We start from the raw sequence: 13,996 nt of genomic DNA on the forward strand, positions 1-13,996 counted from the left end.
CCCCCACAAAGGGGGGAAGAGGACTGGCAGAGAAGCACAAGACAAGGTGGGGGGAAAAGAGTCCAAAACAGGGGAAAAGTGAATAAAAAAGGGGGAAGAGCCTCATAAACTGGGGAAAGAGGCCAACAACAGGGGGGAAAGAGTTCAAAAATGGGCATAACAAGTCCAGAAATGGGGGAAAATACCCCTAAATTGGGGGAAACTACCAAAAAGTCCCCCTGGATTTTGCCTTTCTTCCCATCCAGTGATGTGGAAAATTGACATTTCACCTGGGTAGCTGCGCCCTATCACTGACGTCAGCCTCAAACAGCCTCAGAGCCGGAAAACCCGGAATTTTAGAAGTCTCAGATCTATGCTTTCGCCCTCAAAATAAAACCTGACAGAAAACGCCGTTTGCGTTTGGGTGATGCGGGATAAAATCTTGGGAATTCTGGGAAAACAGGAGTGTGGGAATATGCTGGGGGGCAGTGGGGAGAGGGGGGGGGCTGGTCCCACCTTGTTCTGCCGCGGGCGGTTCCGTGTCCCCCCTTCCCCCGCCCCCCGTCGGTCAATATTTCCCAACGCCGGAGTCCCACGGGGAGGGAAGGGCGGCGGGGCACCCGGATGTTTGGTGCCGGGGAGGGGGAGGCGAGGGGGTTCCCGGACATCCGAGTCCACAGGGGAGGTGTGTGCTGCGGCACACCTGGAGGTGACCCCTCACCAGTATCCCCAGTTCCTCCCAGTACATGCCAATACCCACCCCGCAGTCCCCCCATGTGCCTCCCAGTATCTCCCAGTATAACAGCCTCCTACTCCCCTGTCCTGGGTTGACTGTATAATGCTTTTCTCTCCCAAATTTGCCCTGAACCAGGACACCCCCCCAGTCTCTTCCAGCCCCCCTCAACTAGCCCCAGTACACTCCCATTGTCCCCAGTCCCTCCCAGTGCATTCCAGTCCTCCCCCACTATTCCCCATGGTGTTCCCAAATCCCTCCCAGTTTGTCCCAGTCCCTCCTGGTCACTCCTCCTGCATCCCAGTGTCACTCAGTGTCCCCCCAGTGCCCTCTTAAGCCTTGCAGTGCCCCCCCCAGTATGTCCCAGCATCCCCCAGTGCCTCCCAGTGCATCTCAGTCCCTCCCAGTTTCCCTCCCCAGTGCCCCTCCAACATTCTCAGTGTCTTCCAGTATGTTCCTGTAGCCCCCCCAGTGCCTCCCACTGAATCCTTGTCACACCCAATGCCCCCTGCCAGTGTCCCCTCCAGCCTTCCCAGTGTCCCCCAGCACATCCCAGCCCCCACCTCAGTGTCCTCCCCAGTCCATCCCAGTCCATTCCAGTCCCCCCCAGTTGCAGTCTGGGCAGAGACGGAACTGCCTGGGGCCCTGGGTGGTGCCACCTGGGGGTGTCCCATGTCATCCCCCACCCCCAGCCTGTCCCCTCCCTGGGCATAAAGTGGCTCCAGTGACAGCACTGGGACAGACTGGGACCATGGGAGTGCAGTGAGTGGGGACACTGGTGGGCATGGGCGATATGGGGCCATATGGGACATGGGGGCACACGTGGGACATAGTGGACACAGGGGAATTCGGGAGGCCAGTGAGGACACACGAGACATGGGGCACATGAGGGGACATGGGGATATGGAGGGGGGGCATGGAGGGGGGGCATGAGGGGCATAGGAAGGACAAAGGGACATGGTGGGGGGTCACTGGGGACACTGAGGACATTGGAGGAGACATGGAGGGGCATGGGGGGATATGGAGACTCTGGGGACATGGGGAAGATGGAGCGGTCACAGGGGACCTGAGGACATGGTTGATAGGGGATCCCCTCACACTCCCCCAGGCCTGGACACATGAAGGTCTCCCCCGTCGTCATCCTCCTCCTCCTCAGCCACGCAGAGGAGTGGGGACCCCTGGAGACATTGGGGACCCCTGTGGGGCCCCTGGGTGAGTTTGGGGTCCCAGACTTATACTGGGGAGGTGCCAGCCCCATACTGGTAGGCTCTGAAGGTCCCAGTCCCACACCAGGAGGTCTCAGCCCCATACTGGGATATCCCAGCTCCATACTGGGACATCCCAGTCTCCTACCAGCAGGCCCCATGCCCACACTGGGAGGTTGTGGGGTGACACTGGGGGTCCCTGACCTAAATGGGGAACCCCAGGCCCATACTGGAAGGTCCCAACTCCACACTGGGAGGTCCGAGGCGCCATTGGGTGTGTTCCCCAGGTGGCATCCTGTGTGCCACTGGGTGTGTGTCCCAGGTGTGTGACAGGTGTGTGTCCCCAGATACGGTCCTGTACCCCTTCGGACCAGAGGTGGGGGATGAGGCCACCCACCATGAGGACGATGGGACAAGCCCTGAGATCTTCCTGCAGGAAAACTTCTCCTTCTTTGGACGTGCCCACCGCTCACTCTATGTGGGTCATGTGACCAGGGGAACATGGGGGAGGTGGCATTTGGTGGGTAACACAGATGGAGGGTGACACCAAGGGGAGGGTGACAAGTTGGATGCAGCCACCAGAGTTGATGTCACCTCTTCTTCCTCCTCCTTGACTACATTGGTGAGTGGGGACCCCTGGGTACATGAGGGATACTCATGGGGGTCCCTGAAGACACTGGGCACACCTATGGAGCCCTCAGGTGGTTTTGGGGTTCCAGCCCTATAATGGTAGATTCTGGGGTGACCTGGGGCTCCCAGGCTCATACTGGGAGCTTCTGCATTGACTGACTGGAGGTTGGGGGTCATCACAGTTGAGGCCACCATGACAGGGACCACCATAGTTGAGATCCCCATGACTGGGGTGACACTGTACCTGGGACCACCATGCAGGGTCACTGTGGTTGGTGCCACCCAGGTGTGTGCCATGGGTGACCTTTGCCTGCAGGTGAACAACAATGGTGTGGTGTCCTTTGGGACAATGGTCCCGGAGTTCACCCCCCAGCCCTTCCCACTGCCAGGCCATCGCCCCTTTGTGGCACCTTACTGGGCTGATGTGGACACCCGTCTGGGAGGAGATGTCTTCTACCGGCAGAGCCGGGACCCCCAGCTGCTGGCACGCCTGGCCCAGGACCTGGCACCTGCTGTGCCACCTGGAGACCAGCCCCCACAGCCGACCTGGGCATTCGTGGCCACCTGGGACCGTGTGGCCTATTTTGGGGCTGCCTCAGACAAGGTGGGATATGGGGCAAGGTGGGGGGGCTCAAATATCTTGACCTTCAACCATGATGTCCCTAACCATGGTGGCACCAATGGTTTGGGGACACAGGGATGGAGACATAGCTGGGGGTGATGGTAACATGGTGACAATGTCCCTCTGCAGGTGAACACCTTCCAGGCTGTGCTGGCCTCAGATGGTGTCACGTGCTTTGTCCTGCTCAACTACGGAGACTTGCAGTGGACAACTGGCATTGCTAACCAGGGGGATCCCCACACTGGCCTGGGGGGCATCCCTGCACAGGTGGAGACACAGAAAGGCAGAGGAGACACTGGGCATGGGGACATCCCTGTGCAGATGAGGACAGTCCAAGGGATGGGGGACACTCAGCTAGGAGGGATTTTGGGCTTGAGGGGGGTAAAGCATTTTGGGGTGGAATGAAGGAGATTTGGGTGGGATTAAAGGGATTTGGGGTGAAATTAGGGTGGTTTTAAGTAGGATTTAAGGGAATTTGGGGTAGAATTAACTAATTTGTAGTGAAATCAGGGAGATTTGGTCTGAAATCAGAGGTATTTAGGTGGAATGAAGTGTATTTGGGGTGAAATGAATCTCATTTTTGGTAAAATTCAACGGGAATTTGGGCAAAATTTACCCCCCACCTTCTCCCATCCCCCTGTTCCCCTCCCTTCATGTTCCCCCCTCTTCCCTCATCTTCCCTCCTGCAGGCTGGGTTCAACAGTGGAGATGATGTCCACTACTACAATGTGCCAGGATCACGCACACCTGCAGTGCAGACCCTCAGCCACCGCAGCAACCTGGGGGTCCCGGGGCGCTGGGCTTTCCGTGTTGACCACTTCAAGGCCACTGAGGGACCCCCCGAGACTCCTGGCACCCTGTCAAAGACCCCTGAGGCCCCCTGGAGTCCATTGCCACCCCACAAGATCCTCTCAGTATCCCCCAACCCCCCCAAGACCACAGAGGAGCAGGTGTATGTCTGTGGGTCATGAGCAGGTGACACCTGGGACATTCGGGGTAGGGGGGTTGCCTAACTGCCCTCACCTCACCCCCCACTGAAGGACGTGGTCCCACGAAGGCTGCATTATGATGGAAACAGCAATAAATACCCAATGAGCAACACCTGTATCAGCTGTGTGTACACAGATGCATGTAGGCAGCAACACAGATGTCATGTCTGAAATGTGTATGCATCCCCACTTGTTCCCATGAAGGTGATGGAATTAGCTGGGGAGGGAAATTGTCAGTGAGAGGCAAAAACATCTGGGTTGGACATGGATGTGACAGACATACACCTGAGTCACAAAGATGTGTGGCATAGATACATCTGGATAACATCTGATGCAAAATGCACTACACCTGGACAGCACCTAGCTCACACACTCCTACATAGTGTTACACCTGGACAACACCTGAGTTCCACACAGGTGTGGATCCACCTGGATAACACCTGCTACAATACAGCACTCCACCTGGACAACACCTGGGTTGCACAGAGGTGTAGCATGACCTGGACATCACCAGCCCAGCCAAGGGCCCCAACACTGAAACCAAGGGCAGAGTAAAGGAAAGGGTTTGTGTTACAGTTAGGGTTAGAGGTTACAGTTAGGGGTTAGGGGTTAGTGGTTAGGGTTAGGGCTGTGGTTTGGTTAGGTGTAGGTCTAGGACTTACAGTTTGGGTAGGTTAGAGTTAGATTAGGGGTTATTGTTAGAGTCAGAGGTTCAGGATGCTTTTATTAAATCACTGTAAGCTTTAATTTAATATTGGAGTAGCCTAACTTTTCAGTATTAGTATCTGTAGTTATCCTTTTGGGGGCAGGATGTCACTGATACTAATGCAGTGCTAGATTTTTAGTGAGAAATGTTTTTCAGTCCAGGGTGCAGGGATGGTGCAGAGGAACTTCTAAAGTGATTCAATATTAAGCCCTATTTTGCTTTACACCAGCCCTGTCCTTTTTTACAGATCTTTGGTGAAGACAAAGGGGTCAGGTTTACTTTCTAAATTAGTTACACTTTCGAAGATCTGTTTATTAACTGACACCAAGATCACTTAGGAGCAGCTTATCATTGGTATGGGGAGGAGCCCAGAAGAGAGGGGGCTGATGGAGATGTCTCAAACACGGAGAGCCATCCAAGGACTGTTGGTGAAGAAGCAAGAACCTGATGTGACTGTGGAAGGGGCCATGTGAGGCTAGGGCACCACTTTTCTGGCACTAACATCCTTTTTCTAGTCCCTGGAGACACAACAAACTAAAGACAGCATCAGCACAGGAAAGGGCAGGATCTGTCCACCAAAGATTGATCTAGTGGGGAGGAGAAGTGACCACTCAAGACCCCCAAAGCCTCCAACCCACTTCAAGAAAGATCTGAAAGAATAGACTGAGCATGAGAATTAATGTCCAGAGACAGTCACAGCTGTCTGTAAAATAGTATCAACACCAAGTCCAGGCACTGCCTTCAGGACCGTGATTATCCCATGGCTTCCCTCCCTCCCTCCCTCCCCTGGCAGCTCTGGACAGAGATCTGTATCTGAAACTTGTCTGTGGCCTTATGGCTCAGGAGGTGGCGAGGGTGACCTTCACTGAGATGTCTGCAGAGGAATCCTCATGAACCGGTTTCTTTTCCATCCCTGTTGGAGGTACCCGGGCCTCATAGCGGAACCCCCGGTGCCCGCCTCGGGGCAGCTGCGGTGGGAGCTGCAGGTTGTGCCAGGGTGGGGAATGGCCAGGGTCTTCGGCAAGGGGTCGGGAATGGACACTGATCCTTTTCTGACCATGAGCTCGGGGCCCTGCGGCGCCGGGCGGGGGGAACCCGGTCACCGGGGACTGTGAGGGAGTCGGGAACAGCGAGAGACTCCGGGCTAAACATTAGCACCGGGGCCCGGGGGAGCCTCCCTGTCCCAAACTCCCATCTGCGGCACGGGGGCAGCTCCCGGGATCTTTAGGGCAGGGAGCAGCCGTAGGTGGGAGTTCAAAGTCCCTCCCCTGGGGCAGCATTTTGTCCCGATCCGAGGGAATAACTCAGGGTTGGAGTCCCTCGGGGGCCCGTAAGGAGGGCCGGAAGGGTCTCTTGAGGTTTTTCAACCTAAGCAAAGCGGTTTCAAGCCCCTCTCGGTGCTTGGAGCGCTGGCACAGCTCCGGCATGGGAAGAGCGGCCCTAGGCGAGCTGTGGGAGCTGGAAGCGGCTGCCCGAGGCCGCAGCGGTGCCGCAGAAGCCGCAGGAGGAGCGGCCGCGCTGCCCTGGAGCGGAGCTGGACACTGCGGCCGCGGGGCGCTGCTGAGAGAGCGCAGTGATTCCCGGTGCCGCGGCAGCGCCTGCTGGGTGCCTCCCTGGAGCCTTCCTGGGGAGTGCCGGGCTGTGAGAAGAGAGCAGGTGCCTTGGGGGCCGGGAGCGGCTGCGAGGGCTGTGCTAGGCTGCTCGGGCTGCGCTCGGCCCCCGGCGCAGGCGGGTCCGTGTGGCCGGGCCGGCACCGTCTCTGCAGCGGGCTCCGGGGCGAGCGGCCCGGCCCGGTTGTGGCCAGGAGGAGCCTGGCCGGGCTTGGAGGTCTGGGCTGAACTGTGCTGGGAGGAAAAAGGCTGATGGAGACTTGTTGAAACATTTTCAAACACTCAGTGGGAAACTATTTTAAAACCATGTGCAGTGTAATATATGTTATAAAGTAAGTCATGCTCAAGGAGAGAATGTATGTTATAAAATTATAAAATCCAACGAGTCTCTGACCACAAGCAGCCCAGGGATAGATAACTACTCCGGAATTTCGAAATTCCCGAAGGCAGCAGAATAGCGCCTAGTTTACCTATGAATAGACGTGGCCAGCGTGATGAACGGCCGCCTCCGAGGCCATCCAAGGGTGATCATCACTTGATAGATACCATCAATCAAGATAACCAAAGTCGTCAAGAGAGAGACGTCTGAACATGCCACTTCCCCTGACATGATCAGTGCTTGCTACTACTCAGGAAATAGCGATTGTCCAGCCCTGCACAGTGAAAGAAACTTTCATGCATATACAGGGTTACAAAAGAAATCGGGGTACCTCTGCCTCAGGCATAAAAAACAGCCTCACTGGAAGCGGCATGCGTGAACAGAGGGAGATCCGATGCGATAGAGGTCGGATCTGTGTTCACCCAGCGCCATTCCCGGGCTCAATGCTGTCTCTTTGGCTGTGGGTTTTTGATGACCATATTTTGGTCGCGAAAATAAAATCTTTTGCATTTATTAATTTGGATTTCTGGCTGATCATTTATAACATGCTGTATGGTGTGTTACAGATGGTGTTTTCCTTCAAGATACTTTAAGAGTTGATTTAATTTTTTTTTTTTTTGTGGGCTTGTAAAAAGCTTCTGTTGCTGTGCAGGTTCTAGGCAGCCTCTGGTGCCTGGCTGGGAAATGTCTCTGGGGCACACACCTGCAGAGGGAGCTGGGCCCTCAGGACTGCTGGTGCTGCTCACGGAGCCTCCTCGCAAAGGGGATATAGGGAGATCCACAGTCAGAGGTATCGCAGCTTCACACTTTTGTGTGCACTTTGCAGCTTTTTGTTCTGGAAAAAAATTGCCTTTTTGGAACCCAGATTTCACTGTAACTGTTGGAAAGGCTTAACTATTGCGGCTTAACTATTGCAGCATTCTAAGGCAGTTTGCTTAAGATGAAGAGTATTTGTTTAAGAGCCTCCTGGTTGTCCAGCATGGGTGTTGTGACTTTGTGAAAAACATGTTCACTCTCCTGTGAAAATTTAAAAAAATTTAATAAAGGACAAGAGGAGACAAGGACCATAGAGAAAAGGGTATTATGGCCATGTGCATATTGGCACTCAGCCAAGACCACACTGTGAGAAACGACTGTTCACTTAAAAATTTAAAGGGTTTATTAAACCTTAACAAAAATACAAGAAAAGGACTAAATAAGGAAAAGCAGGCCTTGGAACTGCCCTCATCGCTGCCCACCACGTGGCTGGCTCCTCTTCAAGATGAATGTTTCACCTTTTATATCTCTAGCCCCTCCTAGAGCCTTGTCAGTCAACTCCTTCCTTGCTGTCCAGTGGTAGAAGTCACTTACATTCTGATTGGAGGTCAGATGCTGCCACAGTAACAAGCCAACCTTCCCAAATCTGTGGATTAGCAAAACCATCGCATGGTAAAACATACTGGGGAGAGGACATTGCAGTAATGCAACTATACATTTATATAACTTCTTGTACCATACAGATAATGTTTACCCCTTAATTGTGAGAGCCAACCATTTACGCATCTATAACAACACTATCACCTTTGGGGATACCCCTTCTGCTGTGAAAACCAGCAATGGTCCTGCTTACTCATTGCAGAAGGTGCAGCACTTCCTGCAGTTGTGGCCTGTGTCAGACAAATTTGGTATCCCTCTTTCTCCAACTGGTCAAGCTATTGTAGAACGCGCTCATGGTACTCTGAAGCGGGTTCTTCAAAAACAAAAATGGGGAATGCAGGGTGAAACCCTGCACAGTCAGTTGGCAAAAGCTTTGTATACCATAAATAATCTTACTGTGCAGCAGAATTCAAATAACCCTGTCATTTTGAATCATCATCTCTTGTTGCAGGCTGCGGATGAGGTACATCAGCCTCGAGCAAAGGTTTGGGTGTAGAATTTAGTCACCAAACAGTGGGAAGGTCCCTATGACTTTATCGCTTTGGGGCGTGGGTATGCATGTGTATCTGCAGATACTGGGGTATGCTGGGTACCTTTGAAGTGTGTTTGTCCTAACCTGTGACCACAGAGACAGAATCCAGCTGACAGGCAAAATGGAAACTGTGACCAAACTGAAAGTCATCAGGTGGCTGAATCATTGAGTGATGACTCAGATGCAGACAACGCGAGTGATCACTCCAATGATTCCTCCACGAGTGGACACTGAACATTGTTCAATTTTTCCTTTTAACATTGTTCATTTTTCTTTTTCTTTTTCTTTTTTTTTAATCAAAAATGGGTGAGATGCGCCCTGTTCTTCTAAGCCTTCTGATGTTTGCGTTTTTCTAATAGAGCTTGTCATGCAATTTCATGTAAATAATCATTGTTTTGCATTCTTTTCTGGAGGAGGAGAAAATTGATTGTTGGTTTGCCCAGTATCACTGGAGAGGTGGAACTTTAATCCTCCAATCCACTGGCATTTTTTGAATTCTATATAAACGGAGTCAGAAAATAAATATTTCTTCTTTTTGCTTTGGATGTTGCAGTGTGTGTGTGTTCATTTTGTGTTGTTGTTGTAAGTAAGATTCAGTTTGTATTGAGTACAGGTTGAGTTGATTATTGTAACCTTTGGAAGGGGAGTTATTGTTTTAAGGGGGTTAGTCAATGTTCTTTGCAAGTTCTAAAGTGTCCAGGATATAGCAGGGGAATGGTCCAAAGGGCCAGAATAACATCCAGAAACAGTACAATAAAACCAGTGCCGTGCAAGGAGATTGGATGGAAGACCTAACCAATCATTCAAGGCTCCAAGGAAATGATTGGTCAGGAATGAAAAACAATGAAGACCAATAGGAACACCAGAAACAAGCCAATCACCGCGTGGATCCAAAACCCACCGATCCTGCACCTGAAGGAGGGTTATAAAAATGAGAGTTCAGATGAGTTCGGGATTCTTTGAGGAACTCGGTTCTTGGAGAGGCCAGTGTGTATGTGAAGGGGACACAATTATTTTTTTGATTACTTGCATGCAGCTCTAAGCCTATTAGGCCTTCTGTCTCCTGTATCTATCTCTAAATAAATTAGAGCCTTTTTCTCTGAAGAAAATCTGGCTTCATTCGTCCATAACATCATGGTGCAAAACAGGAAAATAATTGCTGGCAGTTTCAGTTTTGGAGAAATAGAGAAATGTTTGCCAATTTCTCACTTGGAACCGCAGTACATACCAGGGCAAGTCGCCGCAAATGGATACCATTTTCATAGGAAAAACAAGTCGTTTCCCCAGGGTCTGAGACTCAGCCCAGAGGTGGCTTTTAGTGCTCGAAGGACATACGGGGTCCTAGTTGTGGGCAGTGTAATTGTGGAGAAATACAGCAAAATTTGCAAATTTTTTGCTTGGCAAAATACTGTCAGCCAGGATGAGTGGCAACAAACGAAGGCCTTTTACCATAAAGAAAATGAAGTCATTGGCCCAGGCTCTGGGTATCAGATGAAAGGTGGCATCTGGGGCTCTAAGGACTTGCAGGGTCCTAGTTGCTGCCAGCTTTATGTTTGGAAGAATCCAGCACAGTTTGCAAATTTCTCGCTTGACACTGCCATGCCTGCCAGGCCAAGTAGCCACAAATGAAGGCCATTTTCCATGGGAAAAATATCCTTTACCCAGGGTCTGAGTAATATGTTCAAGGTGGTGTTTGAGACTCTAAGTACTTCCGGGTTCCTAGTTGCTGCCAGCTTTTCTTTTGGAAAAATCCAGCAAAGATTGCATCATTCTTGCTTTGCTCCCCACATTCTGCCAGGGAGAGTGGCTGCAAACGGAGGCCATTTCCCATGGGAAAAAGAAGTCCTTTCCCAGGGTCTGCGAATCAAATGGAAGGTGGCTTTTGGGGCTCTAAGGACTTGCAGGGTACTTCTTACTGGCAGCTTTAGATTTGGAGCAATACAGCAAAGATTGCAAATTCCTTGCTGGGCACCACCCTATTGGCCAGAGTGAGCGGCCACAAACCAAGTCTATTTTCCATGGGGAAAATGAAGTCATTGGCCCAGGCTCTGGGTATCAGATGAAAGGTGGCATCTGGGGCTCTAAGGACTTGCAGGGTCCTAGTTGTTGGCAGGTTTAGTTGTGGAGGAATCCATCAAAGTTTAAAAATTTCTCACTGGGCGCTGCCCTGTTGGCCAGGGCAAATGGCTGCAAAGAGAGGCCATTTTCCATGGGAAAAAGAAGTCCTTTCCCCGCAGTCTGGCTGTCCGGTGAAAGGTGGCCTTTGGGGCTCTAAGGACTTACAGTTTCCTAGTTGCTGGCAGCTTTACTTTTAGGGAAATCCAGCAGAATTTTCAAATTTCCTGCTTGGCACCCTACTTTCTGCCAGGGCAAGTGGCCGCACAGGGATACCATTTCTCTGGGTAAAAGAAGTAATTTCCCCATCATGTGGGTATCAGCAGAGAGGTGATGTTTGGGGCTCTAAGGAGCTGCAGGCTCCTCGTTGCCAGCAGGTTTAGTTTTGGAGAAAATCAGCCAAGTTTGCAAATTTCAGACAGGGAACGAAGCAGACGGCCAGGCTGAGTGGATTCAAACAGACCACATTTTCCATGGGAAAAAAAAGTCATGTCCCCAGGGTCTGGGTATCAAATAAATGTGGCATCTGGGGCCCTAAGGACATGCAGGCTCCGAGTTCACGGTAGCTTTAGTTGTGGAGAAAATCAGCAAAGTTTAAAAATTTCTCACTGAGCACTGCCCTGTTGGTCAGGGCAAATGGATGCAAAGAGAAGATATTTTCCATGGGAAAAAGGAGTCCTTTCCCCACGGTCTGGGCGTCAGATGAAAGGTGGCCTTTGGGGCTCTAAGGACTTGCAGGGTCCTTGTTGTTGGCAGCTTTACTTTTACGGAAATCCAGCAGAATTTCCGAATTTCCTGCTTGGCACCCCACTTTCTGCCAGGGAAAGTGGCCGCACCGGGACACCATTTCTATGGGAAAAGGAAGTAATTTCCCCATGATCTGGGTATCAGCAGAGAGGTGATGTTTGGGGCCCTAAGGAGCTGCAGGCTCCTAGTTGCCAGCAGCTTTAGTTTTGGAGAAAATCAGCCAAGTTTGCAAATTTCAGACAGGGAACGAAGCAGATGGCCAGGGCGAGTGGCCAGAAATGGAGGCCATTTTCCATGGGGAAAAGAAGTCCTTTCCCAGGGTCTGCGAATCAAATGGAAGGTGGCTTTTGGGGCTCTAAGGACTTGCAGGGTACTTCTTACTGGCAGCTTTAGATTTGGAGCAATACAGCAAAGATTGCAAATTCCTTGCTGGGCACCACCCTATTGGCCAGGGCAAGAGGCCAGAAATGGAGGCCATTTTCCTTGGGGAAAATGAAGTCATTGGCCCAGGCTCTGGGTATCAGATGAAAGGTGGCATCTGGGGCTCTAAGGACTTGCAGGGTCCTAGTTGCTGCCAGCTTTAGGTTTGGAGAAATCCAGCAGAATTTTCAAATTTCCTGCTTGGCACCCTACTTTCTGCCAGGGCAAGTTGCAGCACAGGGATACTATTTCTATGGGAAAAAGAAGTAATTTCCCCATCATGTGGGTATCAGCAGAGAGGTGAAATTTGGGGCTCTAAGGAGCTGCAGGCTCCTCGTTGCCAGCAGGTTTAGTTTTGGAGAAAATCAGCCAAGTTTGCAAATTTCAGACAGGGAATGAAGCAGATGGCCGGGGCGAGTGGCCCCAAACTGACCCCATTTTCCATGGGGAAAAGAAGTCATGTCCCCAGGGTCTGGGTATAAGATGAAAGGTGGCATCTGGGGCTCTAAGGACTTGCAGGGTCCTAGTTGCTGCCAGCATTGGGTTTGGAGAAATCCAGCAAAGATTGCATCACTCTAGCTTGGCTCCCCACTTTCTGCCATGGTGAGTGGCTGCAAACACAGGCCATTTCCCATGGGAAAAAGAAGTCCTTTCCCCACGGTCTTCAAATGAAATGAAAAGTGGCCTTTGGGGCTCTAAGGACTTGCAGGGTACTTCTTACTGGCAGCTTTCGATTTGGAGAAATCCAGCAAAGATTGCAAATTTCTTGCTGGGCACCACCTTATTGGCCAGGGCGAGAGGCCAGAAATGGAGGCCATTTTCCTTGGGGAAAATGAAGTCATTGGCCCAGGCTCTGGGTATCAGATGAAAGGTGGCATCTGGGGCTCTAAGGACTTGCAGGGTCCTAGTTGCTGCCAGCTTTATGTTTGGAAGAATCCAGCACAGTTTGCAAATTTCTCGTTAGGCACTGCCCTGCCTGCCAGGCCAAATGGCCAGAAATGAAGGGCATTTTCCATGGGAAAAATGTCCTTAACCCAGGGTCTCAGTAATATGTTCAAGGTGGCCTTTCAGGCTCTAAGGACTTTCAGGGTCCTAGTTGCTGCCAACTTTAGGTTTGGAAGAATCCAGCAAAGATTGCATCACTCTAGCTTGGCTCCCCACTTTCTGCCATGGTGAGTGGCTGCAAACGGAGGCCATTTCCCATGGGAAAAAGAAGTCCTTTCCCCATGGTCTGCAAATCAAATGCAAGGTGGCCTTTGGGGCTCTAAGGACTTGCAGGGTACTTCTTACTGGCAGCTTTCGATTTGGAGCAATCCAGCAAAGATTGCAAATTTCTTGCTGGGCACCACCCTATTGGCCAGGGCAAGAGGCCAGAAATGGAGGCCATTTTCCATGGGGAAAATGAAGTCATTGGCCCAGGGTCTGGGTATCAGATGAAAGGTGGCATCTGGGGCTCTAAGGACTTGCAGGGTCTTAGTTGCTGCCAGCTTTAGGTTTGGAGAAATCCAGCAGAATTTTCAAATTTCCTGCTTGGCACCCTACTTTCTGCCAGGGCAAGTTGCAGCACAGGGATACAATTTCTATGGGAAAAAGAAGTAATTTCCCCATCATGTGGGTATCAGCAGAGAGGTGAAATTTGGGGCTCTAAGGAGCTGCAGGCTCCTCGTAGCCAGCAGGTTTAGTTTTGGAGAAAATCAGCCAAGTTTGCAAATTTCAGACAGGGAATGAAGCAGATGGCCGGGGTGAGTGGCCCCAAACTGACCCCATTTTCCATGGGGAAAAGAAGTCATGTCCCCAGGGTCTGGGTATAAGATGAAAGGTGGCATCTGGGGCTCTAAGGAATTGCAGGGTCCTAGTTGCTGCCAGCATTGGGTTTGGAGGAATCCAGCAAAGATTGCATCACTTTAGCTTGG

At 51.4% G+C, this 13,996-nt stretch overlaps 1 protein-coding gene across 1 annotated transcript; it reads left to right on the forward strand.

Annotated features, from left to right (window-relative positions):
* Nucleotides 1-1,830: 1,830 nt before the first annotated feature.
* On the forward strand, nt 1,831-4,140 carry LOC129131797 (sushi, nidogen and EGF-like domain-containing protein 1). Its single transcript, XM_077192463.1, has 5 exons — nt 1,831-1,924; nt 2,205-2,395; nt 2,864-3,151; nt 3,299-3,436; nt 3,859-4,140. Exons 1-5 carry the CDS (start codon nt 1,831-1,833, stop codon nt 4,138-4,140), a joined length of 993 nt encoding a protein of 330 aa, XP_077048578.1.
* Nucleotides 4,141-13,996: the final 9,856 nt, after the last annotated feature.

The sequence above is a fragment of the Agelaius phoeniceus genome, chromosome 33 (assembly GCF_051311805.1).
Source record: "Agelaius phoeniceus isolate bAgePho1 chromosome 33, bAgePho1.hap1, whole genome shotgun sequence".
NCBI classification, from domain to species: Eukaryota; Metazoa; Chordata; class Aves; order Passeriformes; family Icteridae; genus Agelaius; species Agelaius phoeniceus.

Bases quoted from the DNA above. Each gene is read 5' to 3' on its own strand.
- LOC129131797 (XM_077192463.1), top strand. From the start codon at position 1,831: ATGAAGGTCTCCCCCGTCGTCATCCTCCTCCTCCTCAGCCACGCAGAG. The intron at 2,396-2,863 runs GTGGGTCATGTG...CTTTGCCTGCAG, and splicing joins GTGCCCACCGCTCACTCTAT to GTGAACAACAATGGTGTGGT. The intron at 3,437-3,858 runs GTGGAGACACAG...TCCCTCCTGCAG, and splicing joins TGGGGGGCATCCCTGCACAG to GCTGGGTTCAACAGTGGAGA.